This window comes from Saccostrea echinata, unplaced genomic scaffold, assembly GCF_033153115.1.
Source record: "Saccostrea echinata isolate AGI-Se365-2 ecotype Australia unplaced genomic scaffold, CSIRO_AGI_Sech_v1 ptg000056l, whole genome shotgun sequence".
Lineage (NCBI taxonomy): Eukaryota > Metazoa > Mollusca > Bivalvia > Ostreida > Ostreidae > Saccostrea > Saccostrea echinata.
The window spans coordinates 11,551,947-11,570,258 of record NW_026889805.1 but is presented as its reverse complement, the minus strand read 5'-3'; the positions used below and the strand labels follow the sequence as shown (position 1 = coordinate 11,570,258).

The window sequence follows — 18,312 nt, the reverse complement described above, 5'->3', positions numbered from 1 at the left end:
ACAAATTGGAGTAATCTTCCAGACACTTGGAATATACGTGGCTTCTCTACAAAACACTTTTAAAAACTTCCTTAGTTTTATGCAATGTATTTTTTGATTAATCGTTTGCATTAAAACGAATACTTCCTGTATAGTAATTTTGTCTTTGAATGTCATATGAAATTTAGCAAATTGGGAAATTTACAAGTGCACTATCCAGTGATAGTCCCTTTATGGCATGTCAACGTTGCAATATTCGATCTTTTCCATTTGTATTCTATAATTTTTCATTTGCATTGTATAATTTTTCACTTGTATAGTAAATTTTTTATTTGTATTCTATAATGTTTCATTTGTACATGTATTGTTTAATTTTTCATTTGTATTGTATAATTTGATTTTGTTTTCTATAATTTTCCATTTGTAATGTATAATTTTTCATTTATATTCTATAATTTTTATTTGTATTCTATATTTTTCCATTTGATTTGGATAATATTCTATTTTTCTATATTCTTTATTCTATAAATTTCCAATGGAAAAGTATACAATACAAATGGAAAATTGTAGAATACAAATATAAAATTATACAATACAAATGGAAAATTATAGAATACAAATAAAAAAATAAACAATACAAATGGAAAATTATACAATACAAATGGATAATTATAGAATACAAATAAAAATTATACAATACAAATAAAAAATTATACAAAACAAATAAAAAATCATACAAAACAAATGTAGAATTACACAAAACAAATGAAAAATTACACAAAACAAATGTAGAATTACACAAAACAAATGTAAAATTTACAATACTGAAAAAAAATATAGAATACAAATGAAAATTTTACAATGCAAATGAAAAATTATAGAATACAAATGTAAAATTTTACAATACAAATGGAAAATTATACAATACAAATGTAAAGTTATACAATACAAATGGAAAAGATCGAATATTGCAACGTTTGACATGCCATAGCCCCTGTGGTGTCATACTGTAAATAAAACTAAATATGTTAAATATCACGGGTAATGCAGTAGCGAATCCAGAAATTCAAAAGAGAAGTGGGGCAGTAAGAAAACAAATTCTGGGAAGAAAGGCTCGGTTCCTCTGAATCCATTTTAATCCGCCTATATAGTGCCTCAAATAAATCTTTCTGTATCTTTAATATGTAATGAATAAGTTAAATATTATTAACATTTTCTTCTGGTTTGATCATTTGATAAAAAAAATTATCATAATGAATGGTCAGATGTAAGAATTGTTTTCCTTTAAGTGAAATAAATGATTAAAACTGCATTTCCCTGATTTATTTTTAAAACATAATTAAAACTTTAGATGTACATTTTTTTTAACACATGAAAACATTTATTTCCTTGATTAATCACAGCACAAATGATATAGATATAATTTCAAGGAAATTGACAACTGATATTTCAACATCCTCTCCCCATATTTCCAATCAACCAATATTACATTTCTATGAAAATACATACACATGACTGTAGATACATCAGTTACATGTATATTTTGAAGATGACAAAGCAAAACACATGTAGATCAGAATACATGTATATTATCTTCCACATGTAAAGACATAACAAACATTGGGATATTTAAAAGGATTAAGAATCTTGTTGGAATTACATACGTGTAAGTCGTACATGTTCTATGTAAGTGCAGTAATGAAATGGGTCATGACCCAACATTCAGGTGTCAAATGTTGCCTCATAACGCGTGACGTCATTTTTCGACCTCTTTTCATTATAAATTAATATACATGTACAATGAGAATTTTTTTTTATTTCGGGAAAATATTACATGTATATCATTTAACATTAAACATCTAAAAGTATAAATGATCATTTTACAATACCATAAATTGCAAATAATACAAACTTTAAATTACATACCTTAAACATTTACTTTATTAATTATATCCCATATTTGCAGCTTTAAGCACTCTTTTTGAAAGGCTTCATTTGACATGTACATATGTACAAGTAATATATAACCTGTTGTTAAATTATTTTACTTCCCATTAAATTATGCCATAACAAAGATTTGCAAATGCATATGTATTTTATGGAAATAGAAGATTATACTACCTATAAGATTATTAAAGAGGCTCTCAGCTACTGCTAATTTAATGTAGCCTGCATGCCTCCACCAATGTTGGTGTGTGCGCGGGTGTCGGGGGGGGGGGTACAAACTCTTTCCTAACTCTTTTCACTTGAGACATTTGTAATAATCTGGATACTACCCATTCTTCTCCTTATTGATATTTAATTTTTTGAATATAGATCAATTTTTGTTTTTCAACTTGTTTAATTGTTATTTCTAGGCGAATGTCTTATGCCACAGAAGTAAATAACAACTCTTGAAATTTCCTTGGTGTGGTCATTCCTTTATGACTGATTTCTCTTCTTAATTTATCCCATATGACTGATGTCTCTTCAAACTTTATCCTATATTCTTTCTTATATTCGTTATGACTCAAGTCTCTTCTTACTCGACCCTTTATGACTGATTTTTCTGGACCTTTGAGCTTGAATACTGTTCGTTATCTCCATATATTTCATTCTTACTTATATCCTTTATGACTGATGTCTCTTATTACTTATAACCTATATGACCCATGCCTCTTTTTTACTTTCTCCTTTATGACTGATTTTTCTTCTTACTTATATCCTCTATGACCTATGTCTCTTTTTTATTTATCCTTTAAATTTATGACTGATGTCTCTCCTTAATTTATCTTTTATGACTGATGTCTCTTCTTAATTTATCCTTTATGACCGATTTATCTTCTTACTTATATCCTCTATGATTAATGTGCCTTTTTTCACTTGATCCTTTATGACTGATGTATCTTCTTAATTTATTCTTTATGACTGTTGTCTCTTCATACTTATATACTTTACATGCACGTAAGTAAACGTAAATTACCATAAATTGAAGAAAAATCTACAGTCTTCATTCATGTATATAAACACTGGAGTTATCTCTCCTAGATTATGATCGATCTGTAGCAGTTAATATCGTTTCACTATTGCCATTCCATACAATAAATCAAACACCAGTCATAGACAACTTTTTTTTTTTTACAATAAAATCGGATTTTGGAATTTTTTTTTATATCTTGTTATTGGTAATCTACAAAATTTTTTTGTTGAAAATCCTTCTGATTCAACTCACAAATTATACTCTGAGGTTGATATTACTGATATTTAAAAGTTGCTTCTAGGTCCTCGTTGACAATTATCTGTGTAGTCTTTAGAGACCTGCAGGTCTTCCGACAATCAGTTGGAAAGCTCATGGCCATGGGTAGTAATTGTGCCAATAGCTGATCTGTTTTTATATTCTTATGAAGAAAAATTCATGTTAAAATCGTTTTCATATTAAGTAAGAGGTCTCTTGCTATGATATTCAATTCAACATTTATACTTATGTACGACGTTTTATCAATTAACAATATTCATTTTCAATCATACTTGATTAGATATATTCGACTGAAGTCAAAACAAAAGACATCGAAGAGTCTTACGCATCTATTTCATATTTTGATGTTTAACTAGAGAAAAACAAAGTAACAACTAAACTTTATGAAAAGCGTGACGACTTCAACTTTTTTGTCGTCAACTTCCCATCCTCATGTTACAATGTACCACTATTACCTGTATACGGTGTTTGTGTCTCCCAGTTAAATCCATACTCAAGAACTTGTTCTATGTACGTGAAATTTTTTAACCTGAGGTAGGCTACTGTCAAATAAGTTGATGGTATAAGGGTATCAAAAATCTCGTTTAAAGTCAACAAATTCTTTGATGAAATATTAAGATAACGAACAGTAATCAAGCTGAAAACTCCATTTAAACAATACAAAGCGGGAGCAGAGCAAACACGGACCTCTAAAAGCATCAGAGGTGGGATTAGGTGCCAAGGAGGAGTGAGCAGCCCCTGTCGACCGGTCACACCCGCTTTGTGCTCCTTGTCATGATTAGGCAAACGGAAAAGTCCTAAACAATTCAGTTTGTAAATAATGGCCTAACAATTAGTATAAAAAAAATACCAGTCAGCATTCGACTTAATAAAAAATTGTATTTGCTGACAAGGTCATTGTATCGACCATAGAACTTGCAAAATGTTGACTTCAAACGAGACTGTTGATATCATTGTTTCATCAACAAGTTTTTCAATAGCTTGCCTCTTGTTTTAGAAATTGTTCTTACGTAGGCATGCTCTTGCGTATCGAATCAACTGGGAGAGCAGGTGATAAGGGCATATTGCTTCATAAATAAAGGAAGTTGACGATAGAAAAGTTGAAGTTATCACGATTATCATAAAGTTTTGTTGTTAGGTTACCATTAACGTCTTTTTTCTAGTAAAATATCCAAATATGAAACAGATGTGCCAGACTCCGTGGTATCTTTTACTTGAAGTTCACTGGGATGTATCGAGTCGACATAAGAATGGATGTAACTATAATTAATTGATAACACGTCGTCGAAAAATCTAAATGTCGAGATAAAGTGTTTTCTTCTTCTCATCTAAAAGTTTTTGAATAAATTCTGCTTCATATGATCAATAGAATGATATTGTTTGTAAATACAAACTGCTGATTGGTCGAATGTTGACTTTTTGATACAATTGTTAAGCCATTATTTTCATACTGAGTTGTCTATTGATTACTCCATACGATCAAGACAAGGGTTCACAGCGGATGGGGCTGGTTGACTCGGAAAGTATTCGGTGATTAGTTCAGGGCTGTGTTTGATAAAAAGGTATCCCACTCGCAGCCAGTGGATATCTGTAAAATATCACCAATACAGATAGGCGATATCACGAATTGCTGATAAAACTTATTCAATATGAAGAAATGCTATCACTTATTGTTATAGGTAATACCACCAAATCAAATGATAATTATAAGTTATCCCTACCTTATATGTGGTATCACCAGTGAATGATGTTATTTTAATTGGGTGACATTACCAATTCCAGATGAATCCGTTTGCCCGATCATGACAGGGAGCATACGACAGGTGTGACTGGTTGACAGGGGATGCTTACTCCTCCTAGGCACCTGATCCCACCTCTGACATTTTTAGAGGTCCATGTTTGCTCTGGTCCCAATCTGTATTGTTCCACCGAATATGTGAACTGTGTAGATCTGAAATTGAAGACGAATTTCATTGTGTTTAAAAATGTCCACGATAAAAGGATTTACGTGTAAAATATATTAAAACTTCTTACTGGGGAAAAAAACCCATCTATTCTATGTTTAAATTTATATACTTACATGTATTGTGTGCAAATGTCAAAGAACTTTATAATTTTAGAAAGTTTCTGCTTTTAAATTGTGTAATGTATATCATACTATTTTATAATAAAACATTTTTTTTTTAAATTTTTGTACACTCTCCATTATAGATGAATTACTGATAGCATAACTATTGTGCAAACTGTACCTTAAAATCTGCGCTATGCCATACTATTCATATATTACTAATTCATACTGTATACAATAAGATGTAACTCTTACATAATAAAGTGAATTGAATAATTAATTGAGCTCTTCGAATTGGTGATATCATATACATGTACTAGTATTTTAATGAATAGGTGATATCATTTACTAGTATTTTATTTTAATTGCTGATTCATGTATCAATAACTTGAAGATTTTCTAATTTGTATAAACACTTATTTAATATCTTCTTTTTTTCATTTTAAAGTAATGAACTATTCCTGTCAAATGAAATTGTTGCTCCTTGTTAGTTCACAACATTGAATATTGGTTTTTGTAACTTTTAGGATCAACAAATAGAAAAAAAACTTGAGAGGGCGAAAATAGGATATTTCAATCTGTTTAAGGCCATGGTTTACTTATCAATTCGACAATAATGCAAATATCTTGTTACCAGCATTGGACTGTAACTGAATCAGAACACTTTTAATCAAGTATTATTCTTGTAACAGGGGCTTTAACAAATGAGTATATTTCTACTTATCGACTGTTATAAAATGTTATTGTACTGTAATCTCTTTGTGGTAAAAACTTTACAGTGTAAGTTTAGAAATTATTATAGCTTTTTCAGTTATGTACTCTTTTAAACAAAAGACAGGTGTACAGGTAGGTTATATCATTTTTTTTTAAAACAATCAATAAATTACCCCATAGCTTTTAAATCTCTGAATTTGTTTGGTAGGGGGGTATTTTATGTGAGAAGAAAATACGGGTATAACGTCGAGAGTAGTGTCTGTGGTTTTGAGGTTCCACTATGATGAGGAGATTTGGTGGAATCAACCTAAGCAGGGCAAAGAGTACACCAGTTGTATGGAGAAAATTGTCCTACACTATTAGGAATGATATATTGCAACCGACTTACATAAATCATGCTTTCCAAAAATCAAAATAATAAATCCTGTTATTAAAGTTGAAAAGTATTTTTAATTATGAAATTTGATGCACTGCTATGGTATTAAAAAGAATTAACCAATGCAAAAAGTTTACAACTGACTGCATTGCAATTCGATGATTGCTCAAATCTGCTCAATTAATGATACAATTCTTAGGCCCATATGTTGTTTGCCTTTTAAAACTAAAGATCTTTTTTACACACACCAAACTCTATCATTTTCTTGGTGAACATTTGAAACTATGTACATTATCTTCCTTTTCAAACATTGTGGTGGCCCAGGGGGGGAAAATAAATTGTCGCTGGTCACACATCCTCCAGAGAGGTTGTCAATACTCTGAGACGGCCACAGAGCAATATCGATACCTCCTCCATTATAAACCGTCTGACATTGATGTGGGAATACTCAACTATTATACAAGCATAAAGATCTGCTAGACGTCAAAAGCTAATTGGACATTGGTTATTGAATGCTGTAATTATATTTTTCTTTGTAAGAACAGAAATTGTATCAGTTTAAGATATCTAACGTTTAAATCCTTGGACTATTAGTAACTGTATGACACTTTTGTTAGGAGGAGAGGTGCACTGACAGAACTGCAATTAGAGCAGTGGGCCATCCTAATGATAAAGTAGAGTAAAAGGAAACGTTGCTCATTTCCAGAAGCCCCCTCTAGGAGTAAAGGGTAAGATTATTAGACTCTTTATTGATGCTTTTAAAGGCGCTTATCACTTTTATCAAAAATATGGAGATTCAGAGTATGCATAGTAAATGCTCTGAATATTAATTTAACAACTGAAAAACTTATTTTAAAAATTGGCCTTTACTGCAATCGTCCTCAGAACTTGTATATTCTACCAGTTAAAATGTAAAACACCTATTAGTAACATCTAATAGTATAACGTATTAAATTTTCTTAATGTATCGACTGTCTTTTTGAAATTCAAATTTCAATTGGTTAATCGATGTTTACTAATACCCGTGCCATACATCAAACGTCTTTGGGCAAAATTGCATGGAGATAAAAATGGAGAAAATGCATTTAAAAACGTTTTTTACGAATGCCTCAAGCCTTAACTTTACTTTTGCAAAGAGAAATTACTCTTCGAAACTCTGACGGGAGACTTTGAATTGTGAAATGAGTATCATGGGAAATTATACATCAAGACAATAAATCGTGTGGAAAGACACAACCCTTACTAAAGTCTTTGTTTATATAACAAAACAGAACCAAGGCTTATCACGTGGCGAGATCTATTTCTCTCAATACGAGTCTGATATAATCTACTAGACAAATACAAGTTCTAGATGTGTGGCAAATCTATGATCTTGGTCCTCAATAAATATCAAACAACAGGAAAAAAAATCAGGGTAATTAATGATGGAAATAAATATTTTTATTTGTCGTTATTGTCCGTCACCAAGGAACAGAATGCGTCTTTTTATTACTTAGAAAAACAAAATGGACACAAATCAATATTGCATTGCATGTTTTGCATTATGATGTAGGGTAGGTTTTTTAAGCAATTAAATATTTAATATGAACGTGATATTGATAAAATGAGCTTTTATCAATGCAAACATATATATTCATTTAGGATAAAAGGGTATATCGACATTCATTTGAACATTTATTTAATGAAATAAAATTTGATCGATAAATATCAAATTTACTACAATGTTATAATCACTTAAATTAATGATGATAATAATGAATAAATATAGAGCAGACAAAGAAAAGAAAATATTCACATTTTCTTTAAAGCAATATGAGCTGCATTTTGAGAATTTAATTTTGCTGTTAAAATGTGCTGTTTTGATAAATTTTTATGGAATTTGAACCTTTTTGATCTTTTTGACATAAATAAAGTATTAAATTGTTTCAGAAGAAAGATTTCTGTACAATCGAATATATGGTGTTATATACGAATTCAATTGTACAGGACGATAATAATTCAATTCTGCTTCAACCAAAGCTTAAAAATAGTTCTTCCAGCGCAAATATGAACAACAGAAGTTTATAATCGTCCCTTTTTCCTGTCATTGAAATGGTAAATTACAATTTTGCAACAAAAATTTCCGACATCAAAGTTTCAGCTAATATTGCTTTAAGTACCATTCAAATACATGTGTATCTTCAGTACAAAGTGTGTGCCTGCGTTGTGACGGCTGCTGTTTAAGGCATTTTCGAGGTTAATATAGTTCCGAATATTTCCGTAAATTTTAATTAATAACCGGAAAGTGTACAGCATTCTTTTCGGCAGATTATATTTTATCAAATAAACTTTGCAAAAGCAATTATATTGTAGAATTTATTTGATGAAATAAAATCTTTTGGAAAGGAGAGCAGTAAATAATGCTAAAAAAAAAAAAAATCTGAGTCTTTTCCCAAATTCTAAAATACAGATAAACTTAGGTAATCTAAGTGGTTTCTCTATGGAGAAAAATATGGTTTAAAACTGTCCTACTTCTGCCCCCGCCCACTATTCAAAGATTTCTTAATGTGCATATATGCTAAAAAAATTTCTTTCAAAATCTGTATAGGTCAAATGCATCTACATGTATCAACAATTTATAGATGGAGCTGAATTCTCAGAAAAAAGAAAAAATATATTTCCATTAAATTAAGGAAAATGGTTTCAGTAGAGTTTCCTACACAGTTTTTAATACCTGAAAACTCAAACAGTTTTTAAAGATCAAAAGACAACAAAAATTCATTATATTTTATGTATATTTTATGTGCATTTGAAATATGTATTATCGCATTAATCATTTAAACGTATAATTAATTTTTTTTTTAAAAATTCACAGCATGTGATCAAATTTGGTTCGATGTTTAAGAATGACTATATTGACTACTTCAAATGCGTATAATGAACTTGAAAGGGCAAGCTGAGGAACTTTTCTATGGACTTAATAATTACACAGTTAGCTATTTCCTTTAAAGCTCTCCGCAGGTGGGCTTCTTCATACCCAATAAGCAGGAACTTGTCATTGTTTCTAATGCTTTGTACCAATATATTATCGATGTCTTAAAAAGAACAGTCCGTTGGCGAGGTAAGAGTTCACTGTCAAATTTAAACATTTTCGTTGTTTCCCCTTGATATTTGGGTCATTGACACGAGGTTGACCCAAATATCATCTAGTGTTTTCTAATTCATATAAAAAATAAATATCCCGGACCTATGGCCGACGGGATTTCAATGTTACCAGATTTGTTAAGACTATAATTAGTTAAAAATCGACATTTTAATACATTAGGTTTAAGTGTTATGGCTTCGTATTTTTTTTTTAATTTAATATCATGGATACTGAGTATAAAATGATTTGTATTTTTTATGAATTTAAGGTGATGGCTCCTCAACAAAATTTCACCAAATTATCTTGTCACTTAAAATATTCAGTCTTGTTAAATAAAAAAAAATAATAATCCTGCATATTAATTATCAACAAACATATTTTGTTTTGTTCTTTTTCCTTAGGTCTGGCGTTTTGAATTTTGAAGATTTTAGAATCATTCAGGAAAGACTACATGAATAAATAAATAAATAAATAAATAAATAAATTAATTAATTAATTTAAAAAAAACATCGAACCATTTGTGATCCTAAGTTAACTATTAGGAATGTCCCCTCCATATTTCAGCACGGACACAGGTTATATAGGGCACACACATATCCAATGGCTCAAGTGTGTTTAAAATTCTTTCTATTTCACAACCCTAAAAGTCAATACTAACTACAAAATTATTCGGAGAAACTCTTTCAAAATGTTGATATTTCGGTGCCTGTAGTGAATTACGCCTTTGGTGAAGTGGAGATTTAAGCACTTGCTTAAGCGCAACATTCAGGCTGAAAAATTCGAAGTATCTAGAATCTTTAAGTTATTATACAAATACTAAATATTAGTTAAATGACAATTCATACAAGATTTGGCTATAAATAAAATGTCTTTAGTTATTTTGTGAGAAACTTTTTTTTAATTAATGTACACTGATTAACAAAATGAGGTAAAGTAACATAGGAGGTTTTGTTGTACAGCATACAAGTACATATGCACCAAGTAAAGTAAGGTGATAAACACTGAATTAAATTGAACAATATCGTAGTAATAACAAATGAGTCGTTTATTTCTAGGATAGGGCTGTGATAATGAGGATAAATTGATATAAGAAAGAACATTACTGAATCCCATTAAGAATATTGAGAAAATCCATTAGTCCCGTATCTCACTTTCATCTGGGTGCAGGGATTTTCATTTCGTTTGTCTAATTATTAAAAGGCAATTCTAATGGTAAAGCAGTTATAGTACTGGTGACTTAGCAACCAGCTACTCCTTTGATTTTGCGTCCTTTTTTTTATTTTCCATATATACGTATGAAACACAAGAAAAAAAGATTCAAAATCTTACTTTTGATTTCGCTGTTTTACTGAAGTACTCAGGACTCTCTTGGGCACTGTCGACTTAGTTTTATTTAAATTCAAACAATTAAAATCTACAGAAATTTAGATATTATTGATAATCTTTTTAAATTCTTTTTATTTTCTATACGATGTCTAAACTTTTCATTCATGTTGTAACACAAGTCTGATTTAAACCTCCAAATATGTTTAAAATTGACAATGTCATAGTTACTTTCAGATTAAAAACACAATTAATCGAATTAAGGGTTAGACAGGATATATAAAGGCTATAAGTAATGGATTAGAATGAATTAAAAGTCTTAAAAGCATCCGGGAAATCACCTAAGATCAGACATCCGTTTTCACTGGTGAAAACAAGATCCACGGATCTAGGTGTGAAATTAATTGTTCAGAGGTAAACAACAATTACCTTTTAAAAAGACTTAAGCAATGTTAGATCATATTTACCAAAACATAGTAATAAACAGTAAAACAAAATGACAATAAATTTCTGACGAAAATATATTGACTAGGATGACGCTAAAAGCCCATTTACGTACATGTGGATGTTACAGAGCTGTATTGTACCCTCGACTGTTAAGTAGAACTCAAATCTATTCTCAATTTTACATCACAGTCGAAGGTTGTATTAATTTAATGAAATAAGAATTTATATGGTCGTTTGTTTGAATGATTCTTCTTTGAAAACATAAAAAAAAATCCTTATTGTCACCACATTGACTTTCTTTTAAACAGTGAATATTTGAAGCTTAATGTAAGAAAAAAAATCATGAAAACAGAACAGAATCCATCATATTTTGATTGTTTCTTTAGATGGAATATGAAATAAATATGACGATTTCAGACATGTTTTCAGTTAATACGTGTAAAATTCACCTTCTCAGTCGGACAAAACTGCTCAGTTTTGTTGACATTCTAGCATTGCTAAGCTGACTTAAGCTTTTGAAGTTGGAAGTTTATGTCTCAACTTTATCAAAAAGTCGATCAGGATAAGGCAGAAATTATGTACATAAACCACTGCTTTATAGGTCTGTAGATATGAATTCTGCAGACTTATATTTCAGCGGTGACATGTGTGCGGACATCATTTGAATGTTTCCCATGGATATGATCGCCGACAGGTATAGGCCCATTGATTCTGTAATGAGAAAATCGACCTTCAACCCCATCTCTCTCTTTTAAAAAAAATATATTCTTTAGTTGATGATAAACAAGTGTTAAGTATTCTTGATCCTTATCAGTAATCATTGAAAATTCGTTTGCTGTAATTGGAAATGATCTCATTACTAAGTTCATTGTCCACTGAGGTATATATATCTGCTCTTCATTATTATCCCAGCTTTCATCACAACTACAAAAACTCGGAATGAAAGAGATTCGATTTATGGAGTTTTATCAAAATTTGATCTACTCCTATTCATAGAATTAATGAGTTGATGTTTCACGGTTTTTATTCCCCGATTGTTTCATTCAGAGATTTTAACACATCTTTACCATTCGTTGGATGTGCTTATCATAAATATGCTTGTTTTATATAATGCACAGGCTTTACATGGATGATAATCTGCCAATTAAAATTTTACCGTTTGTCATCTCGTAGTTTGATAAAGATCATACTGCCTGTACCTAAATCATTTGAAGTCGGAAAATCACGTTATGATTCATACAATATGCTAAAAGGATTATCTTTGATATTCTAAGTAGATATACAAGATTTAAATCTCTTATTCATCGGGATTTTTATTTTAGATATCTCAAGATTAAACACCTATATTTAAATACATTTATAATCAGGTAAATTCCAATTCATGTCATCAAGCACCGAAATTATGAACTTTGAAGTAATAGTTTTTATTCTCTCCGAAAATTAAGGTTGTACATTGAGCGAACATTGTTTATTTTCAAAATAGGTTCACATAACAACCAATAATGCGACATATTTTGTTATTTTGTTATTGAAAACTAATGACAGATATTGAATTGATGTTAGATAATATAATGTAAAGAGAAAAAAGAATAATATTTTATTACTTAAAAAACAAAGCCGTTTCTATTTGAATTATTGGAAAACGTTTTGTTTTTCTTAGAGACGATGTGCTTCCGGAGAATCTTATTGATTCGTTCTGTGGGCTCACAACCACTAGAAGCTACTGAAATGTTTCCATCCAAAAATAAACGTCTTAGGTCGATAAATAGAAACTTTGTAGAAAAATAAGTTCTCTTGACTTCATACTCCTCTGTATACTAACTTAACTTTATTGATTGCAAATCAAATATTTAATTTCCTCTTCCTTAATACGTGTTAATATGTGACAATAGTTTAAATAAATATACCAGTGTTATAATTAGATTTGAAATGTTTGTGGTACTCGGACGTTTACTGGGAGACAGAGGCTTGAAACATGCTTTATTTGTATCTTACAGTTGACTTGGTAAAACTTTTCCGAACAAAACAACCTCTGAAGCCATGGACATTGTAGCATTTCCTCGTTCTCATACTCAGTTGACACTGAATGACCCTGTGTCCCCCAATACCCTGTGGAGAAGGAGGGAAAATGTTTCTCCGGTTCGTAGACAATTTACCATATCCATGCCATGGCCCCCCAAAGCAAATGATCTGAAGAGACAAACATTTTTACCAGAAATCCAAGGAAATGCACGTCATTCTGAGAAAAAAATCCATTCAGTATCTTTTTTAACGAAGCAAAAGTCAGGTGCACATACCCCGGTCATAAAAAGACAAAATTCTTTGAAATCTGGTACTAATTCATACAGCTTAAGATCTGATTCTGCACTGTCTAATGATGTCATGGATAATTCCCGGACCTTCCAAATTTTGAATGACAATAAAAATTTAAATACCTCGATCGATCGATTAGGGTTTAAATCCATTCAGCGGAACGTCGATATAAAATGCGAACCCAGAGCAGACTTCCCAATACACAGTTTCATACCGGGGGAGAGAAGAGGTCCTTTAAACCAGAGTACGGGCAAACATTTCCGAATCATTAGAGTACTATACAACACTATGGCTTCATTAAAACTGGACAACAGGCAAGAGCTGGCCTCTAACGACCATGCACGGCATCACAACAAAAGGCAACAACAGTGGATACGTAGCGAACAAGTGAAAAATTGGAGAAGATCGTCAGTGAATAAAGCTTCCAAAAAGACTGGTTACACCAGTGGTAGTTCGTCTGGACAGAAGTCTGACGTGATCAGTGGCAACTCTGACGATACAATTCACACAACCTCCACCCAAGGAGAGAATAACCACATCTTCGAAAATCCCATGGATGCTGAAATGAAAGAAAGTTTTCACAAATGTCTGAAATGGATGGAAAATTTACCGGAAAAATTCTCCGGAATGCACATTTTTACCCCATCAGTTAGTGATTGAAATCCTAACAATAGGGATTTTTAGTGTAGCCGAATTTCCCAAATGGAGCTTTATTATAGTATCCTATAATGGGCAAGCGCTCCAAACCCAGGAATCAGCAGGTCTGATTTAAAAACGAAGGTTTGGTCTTCCACGTCCTGAAGACGAAGCCTGTGCCTCCTCCTGCCAGAAGAAAGCACGGTGCTAATTCATCCGAACATCCAAAACAGTGATTGCTGGAAGAAATCTGTCAACTATGCTAAAGATTTCGGACAAAGTTGGAAAATATAAGCTTTTATGATTTATTCGAACAATCAAAACATTTTATGTACTTATTTAGCTGACACACAATTCCGATTGGATTTGAACGACGGTTCGACACTGCAGGGACATACATATACCTAATGCTAGTCATGACTGTTAATTAATTAGCCATGGAATTTTCATATATTTTTTTCATATTTATCATTTCATACATATTAAATATCTTCCATGTGCCAAACTTAAATCAAATTATTTACTTTATTGTTATCCTTTTTTGTTCTCACGTGTTTGACCTGTTGAAGTATAATCAAATTTGGACTTGTAAATTTAAATTAACATTTTAAGCTGGTCTATTTTGATACCACGTATCAATTTATAATTATTTACGATTCTGTTGGTATTTTCACATAAATATTTCACTGAATGTTTGCTGATAAAACTTACAAAGTAACAATGTGATAACGTTCAATTTCTGGAGAACAGCTCCAATTTCTGCTGACGCTGTTCCAATATTTTTCTCCGATTGCTTTAACAACAATGTCTTACTTCAATCACTGCTGTGATAAGTATGTTATATATGTTGATTTGATTGTTAAATGTAATAAATGTTATATACGTTTCAACAGAGTTTGTTTTATTGCATTGACAAGAGGATTTGTATGGAAGCTTTGAACAGTGGCCTTGTATAGAGTCTTTGGAAAGTTCTGACATAAAAGGTTATTTGACAACAGTTAAATGGAACATAAAACGTTAACCATTAGCTAAGGTTCCTACAAGCTGAGTAGAACTTATAGAAAGAACGCTGATCATAAAGAGTAAAGAAATTCATGCATAGAGTAAATCTATTTCAGCGGATAATGGGAGCTATGATTGGAAAGTAATGAACCTCTTGGCAGATACATTTAAAGACTCAAACTGACTGCTCTGATGGGCAGAAAAGTAATACATGTACCAAATATATAAATAAAAGGGCGTCAAAGGAAGGAATGGTACACACATTTTTATCATTCGTGCGAAACAGAAAAATTAACAAATCAAAACGTTCATCTCATTTCAGGAAACTCGAGCTCTATATATGACATTGGTTGTGTTACTTCTCTGTAACAGGATATTACTGGGAATCCAAGTAATTCACATAATGACACACAAGAATTCACTTAATGGCTTAAAGTTTTTAAAGCCTTTTTAATTCAAAAATACACACATAACACCACAATCAAATTTTAAATATAAATCTATTTTTTAAATCGGTTACTGTTACATTTGTTCGAAATACTTGGAAATAGGAAAATGTACACGAGAAACTCACACGATCTCCTTGATTAAATACTTGTCTAATATCTGTATAGACTGATCTACTGGACCCAGGGCACTATACAGCTTAATCATGCCGTGGTAGGCTTTAAATTCAGAAATCAAATATTGTTACTTTTATTTATCTTCTGACTACTTATGTACAGTGTTGATATGACGACTCAATAATACACATAAAAATGCTGCGAGTAGCACTAGCTCTTTCTGAAGAAATCATGATAAATACTTCATTTTTATTTCATTGATTAAAAGGTATATATTCACAATAAACATATATAAAGAGAAGGACTATTCTTACAATTTTAAGTTTAGCTTAGCTTTAGCAACAAAAATACTTTTTTTTTCTTTTATGCTATCTGAATACACATTTCGTTAAAGTTCATCAATTATTTTTCATTGTGAACACCCTTTAAATGGAAAAAAAAAATTAATAGCAATTGATAGCATTAATGAATGAATTTTTATCAGTTAAACCTTTCTAATATTGAATAAAAAGGTTGATTTAGAATAGTGACGACAAAAATGAATGGACATCTACTAATTAGAAAATATCAATTTTTGTAAAGTTCCTCGGAATAAAACAACTGAATTGGAAGTATTGATAATGTATGGCCGCCCTGAGTAATTATAGCTACTCCTACTACCACAGATTCAGGTTAAAACGCAAAACAAATAGAGTAAGTCGTTATTACACTTTTTGCGATCAATTGGTGATAATGAATTTGACAAATAATCGATTGGTTGCTGCCTTCCCGCAACGAAAGGGGCTTTCAGCATAAGTAACGCCAATTTCTGTAGAACGCAGACTAATTCATGGATTTTTTTTCTCTTGTTACCGTCGGAGCAGCTTAAGATTTGCATACTAGGTGAAAACATATTTACAGGAACGGGAGGGTTGATCTTAGAGATAAAAGAACATTTTATTCATTTATGAATTGTTCTGTGGTTCTAGACCAGTGGGAAATATAGATTGCTACCCTTCAGATCGCTGATCATTCTTTTTTCCTTAAGTGTTCAACATGAAATTAAATAAAATCAATGTAACGTGTGGTGTTGAGCATTTCATTAGTTTGTCAAGAGTGATAAATTAATAAAAGTTGAAAAAAAAAAATTAAAAAGAGGGTAAAAACGCCATGTATAGAGTTTCAATGTAAAACTTAACAAAACTCATTGGTACATTTCGGTGTAGATATCTCTTGGCCAGGAAATAAAATCTTGAACATTTGTGTAAATAAAACTTTACCGTGCATCTAGAAGTATCGCTTCATGCATGCTGTCACCAACCAACGATAATCTTCCTTGTTTGCACTAGAATCAAAAGAATACATACCAACTTTGGACTGTCGCTCGGGCGTAATTGCCCTTCTTCTCTTTTGTCAGGTTTTACCATGTATTTGCTCTTCAAAGACAACTTCAATAATTTCATTTTGTGAGAGAGCAAACAAACCAGGCAGTTTAATTCCTTTCTCTCTGCATTTTTACAGTATATTACTTGGATATTCTTAAGTACTGCAAATTTGAAAGAAGGGAATAAGAATGATATAGAAGAAGCTACAATCATCAACTAATCGTGAATTTTAATGACAACAAGTTACAATTCATCGAAAGAATGGCAGTAATAAATCGCAATATTTTTTTTTATATCTGAGGCATTAACCTTTGTATCCATTAGTCAATTTAATTTGCCCGAGAGGACATCTCTTGTAAATTTAAAATTAGAATTCAGCTTCAATATAGACTAACCCGGTGACACAGATTAAGAAACAACTTACAGTGCTGGAGAAATTTGTTCTAAAATCAAAACCATTCAAAGGTAGACTTATCTGATGAGAAAACAGTTTGAGGACATAGTGGTGAGAAAAACTAACATATCGACATTCTTAGTTTTGTTGCTTATTGTAGATATGTTTTTGTCGTGTCTTCTCTTTGTAGTCTTCCTAAAGATTTAAGTATACAATTCACTCCTCTTCTTCACCCACTTCTGTACGCCAACAAAAGAACGGTCTGGAATTGTCTACTTAAGAAAATTGTCTTTCCCTTAAGAATTAAGTCTCAGCAAAATCTTTGGTGTCAACAGAGGAAAATTCACAAGCTTGAAGCATCAACAATTTGTATTTATCTTGGATCAATTTTAAGGTCAAATCTAATTTTATCTACTGTAACTCTACCATTGATTGTATGGAAATGTCTCGAAAATGTGTCATGTAAAGAGTTAAATATATAGAAATCTGGTATGGCGTTATGTGGATCTTGTGGACCGTTACATCAAAGGGTCAACAAGAACCTTTGACGCTATGTAAAATTAAGAAAACTTCGGTTCAATTAGGTAAATATAACAAGCTGAATACCTAATCCTAGCTTCCTCTTATTTACACTGTTCATTATAAATATATCGTTACTACAACGCAGAATTCCTCTTCAAAGGTGAACAACCCAATTCAATGTTGCTACACCACACCTCTGTAACATAATTTGTTACGCATCTAATTATTAAAAATCATGCATGAGTTGTTAAT

General features: G+C 31.2%; 1 protein-coding gene across 1 annotated transcript; it reads left to right on the top strand.

Moving 5' to 3' along the window:
• Positions 1-13,296: 13,296 nt before the first annotated feature.
• LOC133173103 (uncharacterized) lies at positions 13,297-15,105 on the top strand. The gene has a single exon (XM_061308031.1). The coding sequence runs from the start codon at positions 13,307-13,309 to the stop codon at positions 14,237-14,239; it is 933 nt and encodes a 310-aa protein (XP_061164015.1). The 5' UTR covers positions 13,297-13,306; the 3' UTR covers positions 14,240-15,105.
• The last annotated feature ends 3,207 nt before the right edge of the window (positions 15,106-18,312 follow it).